Below are 14,747 nucleotides of genomic sequence, written 5' to 3'. Positions count from 1 at the left end.
CAAGAAACTCATTGAAGCCATAAGCTAGAAAGTTCTCCAGCTGTGATTTAAACTTGTGCTTTTCTGCTACACCCTCTAGACACCAGTATGAATTGTTGACAGCATGGATGGCAAGTATTTGTCAGAAATATTTCCTCATTAAATATATTTTTTAAAAACATCATTCTTGTTTGAAGAATACTTTAAAAGGCATATGCAACAGTAAAGATAGATTATTTAGCATACATTTTCTTTTGCCTATGCAAGTTTCAATTCCTTGGTTCTTATTTTCCAGACAATTAGCTCCTCCTTTACTTTTCTCAGTCTACAGCTTCTCTGCAAGAAACTCTCTGGGCAACAGTGGGTGAATTGGAAGGGGAACTGGAATAAGATCATTTCACAATTAAATGGTCATCTTCCACGTTAATCAGACTGGACAGAAAAGTGACTCAAAGATCATCACTGTCTATAATTATTCTGTATTGTTGTTGGCATAGGCTAGTGATTTCTAGCATATCCTACCTTAAAAGAAAAGGGAACCAATCAAAATCATTTAAAAAATTTTGATTAAAAAACTCATTGTAGGGGCTTCGCTGGTGGTCCAATGGCTAAGACTCTGTGCTCCCAATATTAAAAACTAAGTTATATGTCAATTAAAAACCCATTGTAAATTCAAGGTTATATTTTTATACTGTTAGAATCAATCAACAAACAAATATTTATAGAATATCTACTGTGTGATTTGAATTGGGCTGTGGTAGTACAGGATGTTGGAGAAGGCAATGGCACCCCACTCCAGTACTCTTGCCTGGAAAATCCCATGGACTGAGGAGACTGGTGGGCTGCAGTCCATGGGGTCGCTAAGAGTCGGACATGACTGAGTGACTTCACTTTCACTTTTCACTTTCATGCATTGGAGAGGGAAATGGCAACCCACTCCAGTGTTCTTGCCTGGAGAATCCCAGGGATGGGGGAGCCTGGTGGGCTGCCCTCTCTGGGGTCGCACAGAGTTGGACACGACTGAAGTGACTTAGCAGCCTCAGCAGCAGTACAGGATGTAGTAATAAAGTCCTCAAAGACTTTACATATGGATTAGAGTGATAAGATATAAGACATATTGGATGATAGAGCCAATAGTGCAAGATAAAATACAGTTAATGCCTAACTTATGGGAATCAACTCTGAGCACAGAGGAATTCAGGGGAGATGGACATTAAAAGGGGGTTAATGCAGGCTTGAGGCATGGGAGAAATTTGGGGTGGTAAAGGACAAAGGAAAGGAAGGTGTTAAAGACAGTGGGCACAACATGGGCAAACAAAGTATTATGGGGGCAGTGAAGAGACCAACTTCTCAAAATTTGTATAAGTGTTAGAGAACAAGAGGAAATAAAGTTGACAGGCAAAGAGCAGTCAAGGCAAAGAGACTAGATTTCATATCAAGAGGCATAGGATCAGGTAATAACAAGTGTTGATATGAATGAAGAGAAATTAGAATCTTCCATACACTACTGGTGGGGATGTAAAACGAAGTGGCTACTTTTGAAAACAGTCTGGCACTTTCTCAAAAAGTTAAGCATAGAGTTTCCATACAACCCAGCAATTCCACTCTTATGTATATACCCAATAAAAATGAAAACATAAGTCCACACAATAACCATACATGAATGTTCATAACAGCAACATTCATAATAACTAAAAAGTAGAAACAGCCTAATGCCGATCAGTTAGATGAATGGATAAATAAAATACAAGCGGATACTATTCAGCCATAAAAATAAAGTACTGATAGATGCTACAACATGGATGAATCTCGAAAACATGCTAAGTGAAAGAAGCCAGTTGCAAAAGACCACATATTTTGTGACTTCACTTATATGAATGTCCAGAAATGTCCAAATATACAGATACAGAAAGTAAATTTGTGGTAATTTAAGAATAGGGGGAATGAGGTGAGAGGGAGTGATAGCTAAAAGGTACGCTGCTGCTGCTGCTGCTGCTAAGTCGCTTCAGTTGTGTCCGACTCTGTGCGACCCCAGAGAGGGCAGCCCACCAGGCTCCCCCATCCCTGGGATTCTCCAGGCAAGAACACTGGAGTGGGTTGCCATTTCCTTCTCCAATGCATGAAAGTGAAAAGTGAAAAGTGAAGTCGCTCAATCGTGTCCGACTCCTAGCGACCCCATGGGCTGCAGTCTACCAGGCTTCTCCGTCCATGGGATTTTCCAGGCAAGAGTACTGGAGAGGGGTGCCATTGCCTTCTCCAAAAGGTGTGAAGTTTATTTTTTTTTAACTTTTTATTTTATATCAGAGTATAGTTCATTAACAGCATTGTGATAGTTTAATGTGTACAGCAAAGTGATTCAGTTATACAAAGGGAATGGAAAATGAGATTTCTTTTTGATACAGTGAAATGTTCTAAAATTGATTGCAGTTATGTCTGCACAACTCAGTGAATATACTAAAAACTGCTGACTTGTACATTTTAATAGGTGAATTGTATGGTGTATGAATTATTTCTCAATAAAAGCTGTTTCAAAAAAGAAAGCAAGGGAAAAGAGATTTAAAATATACAAATACGACTTCGCTGGTGGAGCTGACATTCAGCAGCAGGTAGAGACCTTCATACCAAGATGACCTCCAGGATACTTGGTGCTGAGAGTTTACTAAGGAGACCTGGTAACTCTAGCCTCAGACAGGACAAGAGATAAAGATGGGCAGAGGTAAGACTTAGTGCAAACATCTTATCCAGAGGAGAAAGCACCCTGGGACCTTTGTGGCTGGAAATTTATTTTGTTGTTGTTGTTGTTGTTTGGTTGCTAAGTTGTGTCCAGCTCTTTGCAACTCCATGGACTATAGCCTGCCAGCTTCCTTTGTCCATGGAATTTTTCAGGCAAGAATACTAGAGTAGGTCACCATTTCCTACTCCAAGGAATCTTCCTGACCCCAGAATAATAGAACAGATATTAAATCAATACTGCTGGGTTTGTCAAATGGTGCCCCAAATGAGGTTTTCACTGACCTGAGGATAGATGAGAAAAATAAGGCCAATGTGATATTAAAGAGTAAATAGGCAGGAGGACCATAAAAATTAGGTTTTTTTTAATAAGACTTTTACGGTTGGAACTTAAACCTATATATTAAAAAGAAAAATATTTAAAATTATTCTGTGGGATTAAGGGCCAACACAATTTCTCCTTTTGAGGTATAAATGTAACCTAAGTTCTTGTTTCTGATTTAAAAAGATAAACAAACCTTCTGAAAGTGAAAGTGAAGTCGCTCAGTCGTGTCCAGTTCTTTTCGACCCCATGGACTGTAGCCTACCACACTCCTCTTCTGTGGTCTTTTTAGAAAATTGCAGTTAAATATTATATTTTGCATGTTATGTTCTTGGTTATAGGCAAATTTAATTCTCAGTAACCATTAAAAAATGGAGTAAACTGACTATAAAACCCCTACCACTTTCTTGAGGAAAAAGAAAGTTGGAATCACCATAGTGTAATAATGTTGGAGTGAAAGCTGGGAGTTGCCGGAAGAGAAGGGTAAGTCCCAGACCACAGCTGTTCCATATAAGAATGATGAAGGGATCAATCAGCACCTAAAATGCAGGATGGAAGTCTCTTAATATAGTGAGTGCCAGAATTATTCACTTTGCTGCAATAAAGTAATTCACAGTAATTATATAATGCATGATCCTTTCTTTTTTAATAAAAAGGCCAAATATATTAAAAAGTAGTTCATTATGCATAGGCAGTGTCTTAAGCACTGCATGCATATTGACTAATGTCATCTCATAACAAACTCGTAAGTTTCAGATAGAGGCTTCTATTTCTCAGGTGAGGAAAATGAGGCACAGGCACATTAAGTGACTACTCGAGGCCATGAAGCTGTTAGGTAGCAAATGGGATTTAAATCCAGTTAGTCTGGTGCTTGCACAGAATCAGACACGACTGAAGTGACTTAGCATGCATGCCTGCATTGGAGAAAGAAGTGGCAACCCACTCCAGTATTCTTACCTGGAGAATCCCAGGGACAGAGGAGCCTGGTGGGCTGCCGTCTATGGGGTCACACAGAGTCGGACATGACTGAAGTGACTTAGCAGCAGCAGCAGTCTGGTGCTCGAGTCTGAACTCTCCAACATTACAATATATACTCCTATATAAGGGTGCTGTGTGCTGTGCTAAGTCGCTCAGTTGTGTCTGACTCTTTGTGACACCATGGACTGTAGCTCACCAGGCTCCTCTGTCCTTGGAATTCTCCAGGCAAGATTACTGGAGTAGGTTGCCATGCCCTCCTCACCTATAGAGGTATAGGAGTCAGATTAAATCGCCTAGCTATTAGGTTGTCTATCTCTAGCTACAACAGTGTGACTGATGTGAAGTTTAGGTTGAGAAGATGGACATATTTTAAAATGGGATAGTAGAGACATGTATAATGCTGGTGGCGACACAAGAGGCAGTAACTGGGAGTGTTCCAAACTGAACGGCATTCAAATCTCGGTGCATGACCTGCCCTCCCTTGGAGACTTGCTGTTGTTTTCCCCTATTTAATCAGCTTTATTGACGTATAGTTTACGTAGGATAAAATGCACCCATTTTAAGTGTAGAGCCCTGAGTCTTGGTGAATATGTATGCCTGTGTACCTACCGCTACTGTCACCCCAAAAGGCTTTCCTGATGTTCCTTTCAAGTCAACCCTCACCCCATGTGCAGCCCCGGGTCACTGCTGATTTGTTTTTTTTTTTCTATCATTAGAGATAGAATATCATATAAATTGCACAATACAGTTTGTACTCTCTTTTTTTCAATATGGATTTTTTTCATGATGTTTTTGTTATTCATCTGTATTGTTATCTTTGCCTTTGCATTTGACATTTCCTTCAAGGAATAGATCCTTTCCATACATCGTACTGTGCTGTGCTTAGTCGCTCAGTCATGTCTGACTCTTTGCGACGCTATGGATGGTAGCCTGCCAGGCTCCGCCGCTGTCCATGCGGATTCTCCAGGCAAGAATACTGGAGTGGGTTGCCATGCCCTCCTCCAGGGGATCTTCCCAACCCAGGGATCAAACCAGGGTCTTCTGCATTGCAGGCGTATTCTTTACCATCTGAGCCACCAGGGAAGCCCTCCATACATCTTATCCATCCTTAAAGGTCCATTCAGATATCATTTACTTTCTCCTCACTTCAGGTATCCTGACCTGCACAGTACTGTAGTGTTTCATCCTCATAGCAGGTATATAAGTAGGATAACACAAGTGTTGCATTTTTGTAGTCAAAACTTGCACCTTGTCCATTAATAATCAATTATCAGTTTACTAAGTCATGTCTTCAAGTCATCTCTTTAGGCATCTTTAATATTTCTTATGGTATATTGACTTGCAAGTTAGGTACTCAAGCACCTGATTTTCTGGATCATATCAATAGCTTTCGCAGCAGCAGAGGCAGAGATGGAAACCATTTCACCCTTAAAAGCAATGATAGGGAACCTTTAAAGTGATAATCACTGACCCACAAAAAGGCAACATAAGTTAAAAAATAATTTAGATATTTCCCCCAGAGAAAACACTCTTCTTCTAGAATTTTATTTTATTTTTTAATTTTTATTATCTTTTTGGCCAAGCCATGCAGCTTGTGGGATTTTAGTTCTCTGACCAAGGATTGAACCCTAGCCCTCAGCAGTGAAAGTGTGGAGTCCTAACCACGGAACTGTTGGGGAATCCCCACACAGACACACTTTTTTTTTTTTTTTTGAGAATTTTAAAAGAAGGAACTAATAGTTCCATTAAAAAATGAAATACAAATTTTACTCGAGATTATAATTCTGTGTAATATGCTTCTAAATTATTTTATCTGGGGAGAAATATGAGAAAGAGGGCTTCCCTGATGGCTTAGCAGGTAAAGAATCTGCCTGCAATGCAGGAGACACAGGAGATATAGGTTCAATCCTTGGGTTGGAAGAAAAAGAAAAAAAAAAAACCTGAAGGAAAGACTTAAACATAGAAGATAATATATAGACAGAGACTGACAGAGTCAAAAAGAAAACTAAACGCCAAGAAAGGCATTCTAGAAGAGGGACCATGCATCACTTATTATGTATTATTATGTATCGTCTATTGTGTGTATTATCATGCATTATCTAGTATGTGGTAATATTTCCATCTTGTGGCCTTTTGGGGTATTTCCTCTTAAGGATTTTAAAGTCAAATTATTGTTCATTATAAGCATAAATGGGAATCACCTCTTGGTATGTACTCTAAGGGTCAATTGAATTAAGCCAAAGACTAGAAACTAGAATTTCCAGCATGTACATATGACATAACTTCTTAGCACAGAGGGAAAATGGGATGGACTGCATGAAGCACTCTGTTCACAAAAACGAGGGACAGCTCACATAGAGAAGAAGAGTCTATTGCTTCATGGCCACTTCCTGTGCTGAGTGTAAGGAAATCCAGGACCAATTCCTTTCTCTAACCTCAGTCATGTTTTCTTATTTCCCCTCTACTGCCTCTGGCTCTCACCTCAATTCATCCCCTCCCTCCCAGACCCCAATGGTACCAGCAATTCCTAGAAAGATGAATTCCATTTGACTCTTGTTATCACCACCATTCTTTCATCATGCATACCTTTATTGGGGCTGTGTTACTCGGCTTATGGGATCTTATTTCCCCAACCAGGAATTGAACCCGGGCCCCCACAGCGAAAGTATCCACTCCTAACCACTGGACCACCACGGAATTCCCATGCATGCCTATTTTTGACTAGTAAGTGGCTGGTATAAGGTGGGAGAAAGCAGGAAGCGTGCCTTGTGCACAATCATCCTGAAAGAAGGAAGCAGGTGGTTCCTTACCTATTTATGTACATGATGTTCCATTCAAATTTGATTATTAAATCAAATTTAATATGCTCATTCAATCAGAGTTTAGACTGTCCTGGGCATGTGACCCAAGCTCATCCAATCAGCGTCTAGAATATCCTGGCCAGAGTCATTGATTCAAGGCTGGGTTGTTGGGTTGAATAATTGTCTGCAAAGGACTCTCTGTTGTGTTGTCAGGTCAAATCAACTAGATTGCTATTCATTCATTCATTCTTTTTTTTCTACACATATTCAGGTGTCAGAGGTTCTAGACCCAGGGCTGAACAATACAGACATAGTTCCTGCTTTTATGAAGCTCAGAGAACAGCAAAGGAGTCAGAGGGAAGAGAAAGCTGAGGAGTGGTGAGAGGAGGCCTTGGGGGTGTCTGTGGAGGTCAGGAGGGAATTGCATGCTGTGTGCTGTTACCTGTTAGTGTTACTTTAAAGGCTTATGACTTGACTGATAAATTTTATGGGGAGAAAAGATCAACAAAAGAAGAAAATTGTGATTGACCTTATTTAACTAGGGCTCCTCTTCCCTGGTGGCTCAGAGGTTAAAGCGTCTGCCTATAATGCGGGAGACCTGGTTTCGATCCCTGGGTCAGGAAGATCCCCTGGAGAAGGAAATGGCAACCCACTCCAGTAGTCTTGCCTGGAGAATCCCATGAACGGAGGAGCCTGGTGGGCTACAGTCCACGAGGTCGCAAAGAGTTGGACATGACTGAGCGACTTCACTTTCACTTATTTAACCAGAAGTTTTGTTGATAAGAACTGAGGAGCTGTAGAAGATTAAATTGGGTCTATATAAATGGCAAAAGTGAAGAAGAAAGAATGGTCAGAAAGTGTGTGTGTGTGTGGTGGTGGTGAGGGGTATAATTAGAATAGACTTCCAGAAGAAAGAGAATTTTGAAAAAAAGTTAAAAGTTCACGGTGGACAATGACAGAGGAGACAAATATTGACAGCTCTTCAGGTACAAGTACTATGCCCAAAACTAGTAAGTGCTTTGTGGGGAGGTATGAGGCAGATTGGCTTAGAAGAGAATTGAGAGAAGGTGGGGGTGGAATTCCAGGATTAGACTGTATAGATTGTACAGGTGATATGTTTCCATGTAGGTGTTAATAATGAGAGTGAATAATTGTTGGTCCATCTCCTGACAGACTGAGACATGGTGAAGATCTTAAATTGCAGAACGCCCACCCAACCGCTGGGTTCCTGAGGCTTAAAGGAGACTTTACAGCAAGCACACAGGACACTTTGCCCAATGCCCACATGTTGCTCCTCCCCAGAGCACTGACCCTATTTTCCTGTCTCCTCTCCTGGATTGTACCAGACCTCATGTGAGCCAGGAGGACATATACTTACCTGTCCTAGGGTCAGCTGAGGTGTCTGTGTAGTGGCTACTCTTTATTTTGGCCACTTAGCTTTTCTTTCCTCCTCCTTTTGCTAATAGCATTCTGATTGCCCTTTGGGGATCCAACTCCCCTCTTATGCTCAGTCTAAGTAGTTTGGGAGAACTCCATTCCTAACTTCATGGATGGACTTGTGATCTCAAGCTGTCTAACCAATGTGGTTTCTGGGACTTTTCCAAGAAATCCTGGGAAGTAAGGGTAACCTAGCAGTAAGGATTTTATGAGCCTGAAGCTGCTGCAGAGGTGGAAAACTGCTAACCCCAAGGGATAAGGAACAAAGAGATGAAGAGCGAGTCTAGTTTTACTTGGAGTCTTTCTGAGATTTTCAGTATTGTGAGATATTAATAATGTTTATGCTTTTGTTTAAGCCAGTTGGTTTGAATTTTCCACTGCATGAAACTGAAAGTCGCACTCTTGACTATAGCTTAATTCTTTTTTTTTTTCTCATATGTCTGTTTCAGCCTTGAACATCCAGATTTGACTTCCTTGTCTGGGAAAAGCGTCATTTAAGAGCAGACCTGTCGAACTACCCACTGGAAGCCTCTTTTCCCTTCAATCCCACCCTGGGATTTTTCTTTAGGGCTTTTTTTTACCCATAGGCTTCTCAGGAAGGAAAGGAAGAAGGAGAGGGAGACATGAAAGGGAAGAGAGAAAGACACTAGTATTTACTAAAAGACGGTCTATTCTTCTTTCTTGAAACTCCACTCCTTAGTATCACGGTTTCTGAAGTCTTTTTGATCTTTGACCTTCATTAGAGCTCCTTTTTCTTTGTCAGGCAGTGTGTGGGGTGCAATGTGAGGAAGGAAACTTTAAGTCCCTTATAACATTTAGCCAACAGTGATGTCTGAGTGAGACTTTTCATACACAAGGAGGGCTGAGAACCTGTAGGTCCTCCTGGCTCATTCTACCAGCCTAGACAGTCACTTCTTATTCTATGAGAATTGCTAAAGTGACGGACATAGGATGTACACCCTTTGTTTCTTGGCAATTTTTCCCACGGGTTTGAGGTGGTTGGGTTCTGTATGTAAAACTATTTTCATTATCAATTTTTACCCAGTTTATTGATTAATTTGAGGCATGTTGGACTCCTACTTAAAACAATCACCACCTGTTCAGAGTTTGAAAATTTACTAATTGCTTTCACATAGATCATCTCATTTCCTTTTCCAAAAAACTTGGGTGGAAAGTAGGCTGGGTATTACGGTCATTTTACAGATGAAGAGACTGACTTAGAGCGGTGTCTTTCCTGAGATGATGCAGACAGTAAAAGGGAGAACCATAGCTGAAGCTAGATGCTGAGTCATTCGACCCATATTCAGGGTTCCACACTCTCCCCTCACTACCCTCTCATCATGAACTCTGATAGTTCAGTCTATCAGAGGAAAATACAAAGAGAGCATAAAACATGGTCTGACTGAAAAATCAAAGTGCATATGCAAGACATGAATGGCTTCATGGGATATGTCAGGTCAGACTCTGATCTTCAGAAGCTCTATGAAATAAAAGAAGATTATGTCTCTCCTGTGTACAATTCAAAAATACAAAACAAGTCTAAAGAGTAGAGGTTCCACTGAAGTTTGGATTATTTTTTATGATAACTACTTCAGGGCTTCTTTTTGAAATATCTAGCATCTTTTTAAGAAGAGTTTTTTTTTTTTTTTCCCTGTGCCCTTGATTTACTTGTGTCCTAAGCTTAGTTGACTTTCTTGGGGTCCGACACATTATATTGTGAGTAATATAAAGGCAAAAGAGGTGGCTAAACATAGTGACACTAATTTTATGGTTTTATGCCCCTTAGCATATGGGATATAATAGGTACTCAAGAAATATTTGTTGCCTACAAGGGAACAATATCTTTAATTTAAGCACTATAAAGACACTCTGCCCAGTACTAAATCTGTCCTGGGATATTTAAAGATATTTAGGGACCATACTCCAGGTATTTTGAACCACTAGCCTAACAAATAGCTGAGCTCAAGGCTTGAAACAGAGAATCAAATTAAATTACTGTCAGTTTTGCAGAAGTCAGTTGCCCAGATGTTTGAAAAGGATATTTGACTCCAAGGCTACATCTAGTGACCTCATTTAGGTATTGACTTTTTGAGGTAACCACTTTAATCTGTCTTGCTTGGATCAGTCCAACTCTGCTTATTACACAGTGAACTGCTATCTAAGAGAAGGAGGTACCTGCCAAGCTTCAACCTTCTTGATATCTGCGCAGGAACCGTTGGTGAAGAGCCCTCTCCCAGGTATGCAGGTATATATATCTTGTAGGGCATGAGCAATGGAGTAGACGGCTAAGTAGACGTTGTAGGATATCCGTAAATGTGTATAATCCATGTAAGGAGTCTCGACACTGCTGATGTTCTCCTCCCCAGTACACAGAGGTCGGAAGCTAGTGGAACTATTGCTTAACCTGGCACCTCCTTCTTCGTGACCTCTCAGGAAGGTGTCCACGGGTAATGGGCCTTTAGCACCCTCTTGCAGGTGGCAGTTAAATGTTTCTTCCCAAAACTCCTTGGCAAAACCGTTGTGGACAGACTTCCTGGGGTGGACTTTCTGCAGGAATTCCCGGAAGCCTGGGATCTGCCCAGCCTTCAAACCAAACCCAATGGTGCCTCCGACCACATGGAAATACTCGGGCATAGCAATCAGGGAAGAGCTGGCCCAGGCCTCGCTGGCCAGCCAGATCCTGCCTGTGATATTGCGCCGGACGATCTCTTTGATGAGGGGTTCCAGGTCTGGGCCGCTGGAGAAGACGACAATGACTTTGGCGGTGGAATTCTGGATCACCTCCACCACCTGCTGGATCTCTTTCTCATCAGAGTATTGGGAGATGAGCTCACTGAAGTCAATGCAGATGTCCCTCTCCTCAGCTTCCTCTCGAAACTTCTCGATCCCTGGCCGGCCATAGTCATCGTCAGCTGCAATTGTGCCCACCCAGTTCCAGCGGAAGTACTCGATGATGTCAGCCATGGCCGTGGCCTGGTGTTCATCATTGGGTATGGTGCGGAGGAAGGACTTGAATTGATTCTTGTTGCTGAGGAGTCTGCTGGAGGAGGCATAGCTGACCTGGAGAGAATACAGATTGAATGAGTGAGGGAAGTGCCAGGTGGACCTCAAGGCAGTGTGGAGGAGAATCTTTGAGTATTCACTGATCTAATACATCAGACATGCTGGCCATGCTGGCCACTGCAGACAGGATAAAAGCGTGAAGACAACCAGAATCTGTTTCTCTCCAGTGTGCTCACACTGGAGCTCACACTGGAACACTCAAGCACCTGCCAGTCTATCAAGGAGCATTCTAATTCCTAGGAGGTGATCCTTCACATTGCTCCCTTCAAAATGGGTTTGGGACTTCCCAGGTAGTCTAGTGGTTGGGAATCCACCTGCCAATGCAGGGGACATGGGTTTGATCCTCGGCTAGGAAAGATTCCACGTGCCCTGCCTGGGGCAATTAAGCCCCTGAGCCACAGCTACTGAACCCGGGCTCTAGAGTTCTTGAAGATGCAACTCCTGAAGCCTGCATACCCAAGAGCAAGTGTTCTGCAACAAGAGAAGCCACCATAATGAGAAAACCACACACTGCAACTAGAGAAAACCTGTGTGCAGGAACAAAAACCCACCATAGACAAAATAAATTAAAAAAAATGGATCTGGCTATAAAGTCAACTCAACAATCATAGGATCTGCTTATCCTGTATGCACTGTTTCATGATTTTTCCTTTCTCTGTGCTTCTTCATTGGTTACAATAGCTCCATGTACATATCTTCTGCCTGTGGGGTCCACACTCTCATTTGAATATTTTAGCTTCCCCTTTACTATAATGAACACTTTGTCCGTGACTCACTTCTGGAAGGAGTCAGGTTCCCTTTGGATTATGAACCTAAGGCTCTTTAGAGGAGCCCCAGGGGTTTCCCTTTCTTATTCTGCCTGGTTTCTCTCTTCTAGTCCCCAGCTATTCCCTCTCTTTCTTCCCCTATCTTGCCACCTACTCTACCCCCACAGTACTTTAGACAAAAGTACCCACAATTGCAGTCATTTCTAAGAACTGCTTATCATTTAGGCTCAATTAGCCATTTAGGTTTATTAGGCTCAATTCCCCTTTATCACAATACCAATGAGGCACATGATCAAATATAGTTAGAAAAACATCCTTTCCTGTCCTGGCTTCTCAGTGAGCTCAACCACCACTGAGAGCCCTTTCCTCTGCAGTTTCAGGTGGTGGTCGAGGCCGCTTGACAGACTTTTAAAAAAAATATTTATTTATTTATTTGGCTGTACTGGCACACAGGATCTTCAATCTTTAGTTTTGGCATGTGGGATCTAGTTCCTCGATCAGGGATCAAACCCGAGCCCCCTGCATTGGGAGCTTAGACTCTTAGCCACTGGACCACCAGGGAGGTCCCTTGACAGGCTTTTGATGTGGGTCTTCCAAACTTGGAGAGGCTGAAAAACACCCTGGAGAAGCTGTCTTGATGTATTTCCACTTTCTAGGACATAGCCAGTTCTATATTTGAGCATGGGAGTGGGTCACCAACAACTGAAAGCCAAGATCTTTGGTGGTAAAAGATCTTTGCCTAAAGGGGTATCCAAATACCATGTAAAGCATTCATTAGTGCAGAGCTTCCAATTTCTTTTCACCTTATGGCAAGGTGGGGTAAATGGAGGAGACTGACCAGCTCTGACCACCTTAGACCCCACCCACCATCCCAGACCCAGAGAGGATTAGTGTCTTAGCTCATCTGCAGCACCCTTGGGTATTCTGGCTCACCAGTGAGGAAGTTCCAAGTTACTGGACCATTTCTTCTGAAGGACAAAGCATTTTTACACTAAATGGAACTTCTCAGAAATGAGGGAATGGTAAGAGCTTTGATTTGGGGAATTATAATGTGAGAGTGACACTTTTTTCTTTCATTGAAACAACCTCCTTCCTGTTCTACTATGAGATCTCATCAGGCAGGTAGTTAGATAAATTGTTGAGATGTTATTGTTTTTAGAGAGCTCCATTTGCAGACTCAAGTGACAGAAAAGTCTATTCAGGCCTTTTGTAAATTCATTCATTATTGTTCACTTCTTGATCTTCTTTTGAAAAATGGGCCAAAAGGGTTTCAAAGATTTAAAAATTACAAACAAACTTATCCTTCATGGTTATGTTTCTTTTAAAGAATGCATTTATAATATTTGTCTACTTTTAGAAAGGCAAACTATAAAAGTGGGGATAAATACCACTTCATTACGCACTCCTCCCCCAAAAAAGCCCCTTAAAAATACACAAAACTTTTTTGTTGTAAGAGGGAAGAGTCTCATGAATGATTCAGAAAACTTCTAACCACAACTTTTTCCAGCCAGCCCACTTGTTCCAGCCACTTGGTGGCGTGAGTGGCATTAGAAATACAACTGGGGCCTCTGTAATGGCACCCCACCCCAGTACTCTTGCCTGGAAAATCCCATGGACAGAGGAGCCTGGTGGGCTGCAGTCCATGGGGTTGCTAAGAGTCAGGCATGACTGAGCGACTTCGCTTTTACTTTTCACTTTCACGCATTGGGGAAGGAAATGGCAACCCACTCCAGTGTTCTTGCCTGGAGAATCCCAGGGACGGGGGAGCCTGGTGGGCTGCCGTCTATGGGGGTGCACAGAGTCAGACGTGACTGAAGCGACTCAGCAGCAGCAGCAGTCCTCACCTTGCAGGGCAGTGGTTCCCCGCTCTGCTGTGCGTTAAACTCCTCTAGAGAGCTTTCAGAACTTCTGATGCCCAGGCCGCATCTCACGTTAATTAAACAAGGATCTCTGGTGGGTGAGTCCTAGTCATCAGTATGTTTAAACCTCTTGAAGTGATTCCAACATGCAGCCATGACAGAGAACTGGGGCCACAGATATACTTACATTGGTTTGACTGATAATCGTTATGGTTTCCTCAACACTTTTAAAATTCAAGTTCAACTTAACTTGCTCTTTCATCCAAACCACAGTGAATTAAAACCCTCCCCTTCATGTTCTTTATTTACTTGTTGGCAATTACATCTTACATCTGTTGACCATGACAACTTGCTTTAACTGTGTTTTAAAATACTACGGCACAATATGCCAAATATAAAGATGCATATTTGCATCTTGCCCAACACATTTACTGTTGCGGGCTTTGTTAGATCATTTTGGCACAAAGATTACAGAGCCAGGGCTTCCCCATGGGAAACACCTTTAATTCCCTGAAGTAAGGATTTGGGAAATGATGACAAGACTTTCTCAGTTGCCATGTATATAAAAAGGGATAATGGCTATCACCAAGGAAATAGAAACCTTCCAGCCTAGAAATATGAATTAGCAAAGGTACTCTTGCAAATTTTAAATACTAGACGTTGAAGAAAATAATTTAAAGTGTGATTTATAATTACATTTAAAAATTGATATCAGAGATGCAACCCAGTTGGGCTGATTCTCCCATCCACGGACATTTAGGTTGTTTCCAATTTTTCACTATTATAAAATGATGTCACAGACCTATAAATA

The 14,747-nt window shown here is 41.7% G+C and overlaps 1 protein-coding gene across 1 annotated transcript in view; it reads right to left on the bottom strand.

Annotated features, from left to right (window-relative positions):
* The window catches only part of CASR (calcium sensing receptor), a 37,700-nt gene that overhangs the window by 13,244 nt on the left and 9,709 nt on the right, over window positions 1-14,747 (bottom strand). The window contains exon 4 of the mRNA XM_055568377.1: window positions 10,423-11,307. Within this exon, the coding sequence (XP_055424352.1) occupies window positions 10,423-11,307 (885 nt within the window). The remainder of the gene's footprint in view (window positions 1-10,422; window positions 11,308-14,747) is intronic.

This window comes from Bubalus kerabau, chromosome 2, assembly GCF_029407905.1.
Source record: "Bubalus kerabau isolate K-KA32 ecotype Philippines breed swamp buffalo chromosome 2, PCC_UOA_SB_1v2, whole genome shotgun sequence".
Classification (NCBI taxonomy): Eukaryota; Metazoa; Chordata; class Mammalia; order Artiodactyla; family Bovidae; genus Bubalus; species Bubalus kerabau.
This window is presented reverse-complemented; position numbering and strand designations above follow the sequence as displayed.